This window comes from Oncorhynchus mykiss, chromosome 8 (assembly GCF_013265735.2).
Source record: "Oncorhynchus mykiss isolate Arlee chromosome 8, USDA_OmykA_1.1, whole genome shotgun sequence".
Taxonomy (NCBI): domain Eukaryota; kingdom Metazoa; phylum Chordata; class Actinopteri; order Salmoniformes; family Salmonidae; genus Oncorhynchus; species Oncorhynchus mykiss.
The window spans coordinates 61,844,459-61,849,695 of NC_048572.1; the positions used below are offsets into that span (position 1 = coordinate 61,844,459).

The 5,237-nt window shown below is 39.5% G+C and overlaps 1 gene segment (V, D, J or C); it reads left to right on the forward strand.

Moving 5' to 3' along the window:
- Positions 1 to 2,370: 2,370 nt before the first annotated feature.
- LOC110530295 lies at positions 2,371 to 3,593 on the forward strand. The segment is given in 2 exon segments: positions 2,371 to 2,502; positions 2,698 to 3,593. Coding segments are annotated over 2 exon segments (387 nt in total).
- Positions 3,594 to 5,237: the final 1,644 nt, after the last annotated feature.

The following is a 5,237-nucleotide window of genomic DNA, read 5'->3' on the forward strand; positions in this document are numbered from 1 at the left end:
ATTGATCTATAACAGAGTAATAATAGAAGAATAACATATTTTGCATCTCTTGCAGGTGACAGTAATGGTCAGACCATTGAGCCAGTCAGAGAGGAGTTGTGTGCTCCAGCAGGTAGTAATATTACACTTTTATGCACCTACTCATCTGCAGTCTCTCTTCAATGGTATCTCCAGGACCCTGGATCCCCTCCTCAGTATATCCTGCTTATCCTGCATGGTGTCGGGTCTCCATCACGGGCTCCAGGTCTGGATCCTCGACTGTCAGTCAAACTGAATGATGAGAAGAACCGTGTAGATCTGGAGATCTCCTCTGCTAAAGAGAAAGACTCTGCTATGTACTACTGTGCACTGATGCCCACAGTGAAAGGAAACCTACAAACGCTGTACAAAAACCTAACTTGATACATTCTATACGTACATGAAATGACCTACAGGATATGGTACATCTCAAGGTTTTTCTTTTTGACAAGAAACCTGGTGGGTGTGTTTCAGAACCAATGTCAAGAGGAGGAGCAACATTGTATATGCCTACTTATCATTTCAAAGTCATAGTAGTGTTTTGGCTTTGCTGTTTTCAAAAACAAATAATTCAAGGCTGACCTGTAACATAGACCATGATGCTACTCTGTTATATTCTACTGATGTCAGCCCTTGTAGGTGATACTTTAGAGGATGATTGTCATACCCTGACCATAGTTTGTTTTGTATGTTTCTATGTTTTTGTTTGGTCAGGGTGTGATCTGAGTGGACATTCTATGTTGGATGTCTAGTTTGTCTGTTTCTGTGTTTGGCCTGGTATGGTTCTCAATCAGAGGCAGGTGTTAGTCATTGTCTCTGATTGGGAGCCATATTTAGGTAGCCTGTTTTGTCATTGTGGGTTGTGGGTGATTGTCTATGTTAGTTGCTTGTGTCAGCACAGTTCTCATTATAGCTTCACGGTCGTTATTCGGTTATTGTTTTGTATAGTTTGTATTCAGTGTTCAGTGCTTTCTTTAATTAAAAAATCATCATGAACACATAGCAAGCTGCATTTTGGTCCGCTCCTTACGACGATCGTGACAATGATATTACTCCAACCAGCCCTGAGGAGTATTATTTAGAGGGTAGCAGAGTAAAGATCTCCTGTAACTATACAGTAAAATCAGATCTGCTGTGCTACAGACAGTACCCTGGATCAGCACCCCAATTCCTCCTCTACACTACAGTCACCTCAAAGCCCTCTGTAATAAAACCTGAAGACCCTCGACTGTCTTTTAATCTGAATAAAGAGAGAACCTGTGTGGATCTGGAGATCTCATCTGATGAAGTGACAGACTCTGCTCTCTACTACTGTGACATGGAGCCCACAGTGACAGGAAACACTTCCTCATACAAAAAGCTTAGTCTGACACAAAGATGTGGGATGTAGGAATTTTGTTTAGAATTCACTTCATCCTTATCAACATACAATTCTTACTATTAGGGTTAATTTGCAGATTATTCATGTGGTATAGCTAGGTATATATACAGTTGAAGTCTGAGGTTTACATACTCCTTAGCCAAATACATTTAAACTCAGTTTTTCACAATACCTGACATTTAATCCTTGTAAAAATTCCCTGTCTTTGGTCAGTTAGGATCACCAATTTCTTTTAAGAATGTGAAATGTCAGAATAATAGAGAGAATGATTTATTTCAGCTTTTATTTCTTTTATCACATTCCCAGTGGGTCAGAAGTTTACATACACTCAATTTGTATTTGCTAGCACTGCCTTTAAATTGTTTAACTTGGGTCAAATGTTTTGGGTAGCCTTCCACACGCTTCCAACAATAAGTTGGGTGAATTTTGGCCCATCCCTCCTGACAGAGAAGGTGTAACTGAGTCAGGTTGGTAGGCCTCCTTGCTAGCACATGCTTTTTCAGATCTGCCCACAAATTTTCTATAGGATTGAGGTCAGGGCTTTGTGATGGCCACTCCAATACCTTGACTTTGTTGTGCTTAAGCCATTTTGCCACAACATTGGAAGTATGCTTGGGGTCATTATCCATTTGGAAGACCCATTTGCGACCAAACTTTAACTTCCTGACTGATGTCTTGAGATGTTGCTTCAATATTTCCACATCATCAACAGTGACACAGTATTCTACTATTCTTAGGGAAGGTTTATTTGCAGATGGTATATATAGTATAGCATGGTCTAGTATTGTGGTTCTATCGAAAAAAACAAAAAAAGCAAAAACAAGACATTTTCAGATAGAAATTAAGTCTAAAATAAACTGAGGAGGAGGCCAGTAGGAACTAAAAACCCTTAACCACAAACCACAGAAGAAGAGTTACATATCCAGTTATCAGAGGAGGGGCCTCATAGTTAAACACTGATATAGGCTGGGTATACCTGCAACCATGAGGATGTCTCTGTAGAGGATCTACTCAGCTCTCTCACTGTCTTGTCTCTCAGTTGGTTTATCTAGTCTGTGTCAGGATGTCACTCATCTTACTGTTGCTCCTCTCAGCGTTTGTAGGTGAGTGCTGAATACTCATCTTAAACCAAATAACATGTTGCTTTTTTTCAATGAATGATTGCATTAAAAACTAAGTAGTATTTTACTGGTAGGTTTCAATTCTTTCTCTTGTTATACTTTATGGGCACCTAATCCATGTATTTTTTCTCATTTGGAATAAACATGAACACAATGACACTACTTATGTTGTTGCAGCTGATAGTATGGAGCAGGAAACAATAACTCCAGTGAAGCCTGAAGTCAATGCTCTCCAAGGAACAGACATCACTCTCTCCTGCAACTACAAAGGCAAAGTTAATAATCTACAATGGTACCGTCAATACCCCGGATCCAGACCAGAGTGTCTTCTTTGGATCCTACCAACCAACAAGAATGTACAGAATACATCCATTACGACTCCACGACACACTGGTGGACTGAATGAAGAGAAGACCCGTGTTGACTTGATGATCTCCTCTGTTGAATTGGAAGACTCTGCTCTGTACCACTGTGCCTTGCAGCCCACAGTGACAGGAAACCAGACTCACTGTACAAAAACTTGACAACATACAGTGTACTGTAGAAAGAAAGCCATAACAGAAAACATTTCATGATGGTGTCAAGAGGAGGGGCTGTATAATCAAAGATCCACATGTAGCTTATGGGATGTTATTGTTCAGGACGTAGCTAGTTAGTCAGGTCTCTCAGTGCTGTCTGTCGGTTTCTCAAAGGTCTAGCATGATGTTTTTCTTCTCATTTGTTCTCTTTTCAGCTTTCTTATGTGAGTTATTATTCGTATTTAAATATTTAAATTTAATCTTACAGTGAATGAACAGCACAAAAACATTTGAATTGCACATGTGTAATGTTTAAATGTTAGTTACAACTGCACAGTTGTACAGTTATAGAAGTTATTTGACCAAATATTTTTTCAGGAAACAGTTTTGCGGATTCAATAAACCCTGCGACTACAGAAGAGCTTGTTCAGGAGGGAAGGAATGTCTATCTCTCCTGCAAATATGATGGTACTGTTTACAATCTACAGATCCAAATCATAATTCCTCTTGACCATCACACCAGAGGGGTCTATATTTAAAGCTACTCCCCCACCTCCTCGTCTGACAGTTTCCATTGACAAAGTGGACAAATGTGTGGATCTGAAGATCTCTTCTGCTGATGTGACAGACTGCTGTTTACTACTGTGCCATGAAGACCATAGTGACAGGAAACTCTGACACTGTTCAAAAACCTGTCAAGAACCATGGGAGGAAACAGACATCCTGTATGACATACATAACTAACATGCCTACTGAATGTTAAGGGGTGGGACTTATGGTAGAGGATGATCTGAACAACAGTATAGAAACATAAAAACAGGAGGAAACGTTCAGAGACTGCTGAGATCTCTCTGTCCGTTTGACTCTCTTCATCTAACATGCAGTTGCTGTATTCTGTGTTGTTCCTGACCATATTTATCAGTATGTGACACAATACAATTCAATGCAATACAATTCAAATACATTTTCATGAATAATTCAGTGTGTGTGTATTAAAACCATTCTCTATGCAGGTGTCAGTTGTGAGGACCTCACTCCACTCAAGAAAGAGATTACTGTTTAGAGGGAACCCCTGTTACCCTGTCTTACAACTACTCCAGGACAGCTACTGCTGGAAATGAATTCTATTGGTATCACCAAGACACAGCACAAAGGCCAGAGTTCCTCCTGTACATCTCAAGTAGAGAATTTATAAAGAAAACAGATCCTTTGAACACTCGAATAACTGCAAAACTGAACAAAGAGAAAAACGGTTTGGACCTGGAGATCTCCTCTGCTGTAGTGACAGACTCTGCTCTTTACTACTGCGCTGTGATATACTACAGTGACAGGAAACCTACACATACTGTACAAAAACCTCAGCAGGGACCACATCAGCAGGGATGTATCCAGTTTCTCTATGAACTTGTGTGTAACCCTTTGTTGACATGAAAACAGTGCCTCTAATATTTCTTCTTAATATAGATTATGACTCCAATGTTTCACCTGTCCTTAATTTGATTGTGGCATTGACAGATTCTGTCAATTTGATAAATATTCCTATTCTGCTACAGTCAGGCATTTTAACCACATCATATACATACGATATGCATACATTAGGTGACATCATTACTCTCAACATGTACAGTCATGTTTATGATCTTTATCAAGAATGCCAAAAATAATGGACCTGACTTCTCAGTAGTTTGGTCCTCTGCTGGTAAATCGATGTACTGCACTCTTTAGAGGAGCATACCTAAAATCAATTAACTGGGGTATCTCAATACCAGTGCACAATAGCCTGAGGATGAGGTTAAGTAACTGGCAATGGACAAGACAAACATAAAAGGCTCTTACACTGTTTTGGTCTGGTCAAGTCCATAAATATTGATAAAGATTAGCAAAAAATACTATATAAAACAATTAAGACAAATACTGTGCTACACTGAGTAAACAAACCTGGAAGAACACCTGTTCTCTCAATGACATGGTGAATTCAGGTGAAAATGATGATCCCTTATTGATTTCACTTCTTAAATCCACTTCAATCAATCAGTGTAGATGAAGAGAAGGAAACAGGTTGAAGAAGGATTTTCAAACCTTGAGACAATTAAGACATGTGTCAAGAACTGCAATGCTGCTGGATTTTTCACGCTGAACAGTTTCCCGTGTGTATCAATAATGGTCCACCACCCCAAGGACATTGTTGGGGTTCGTTTC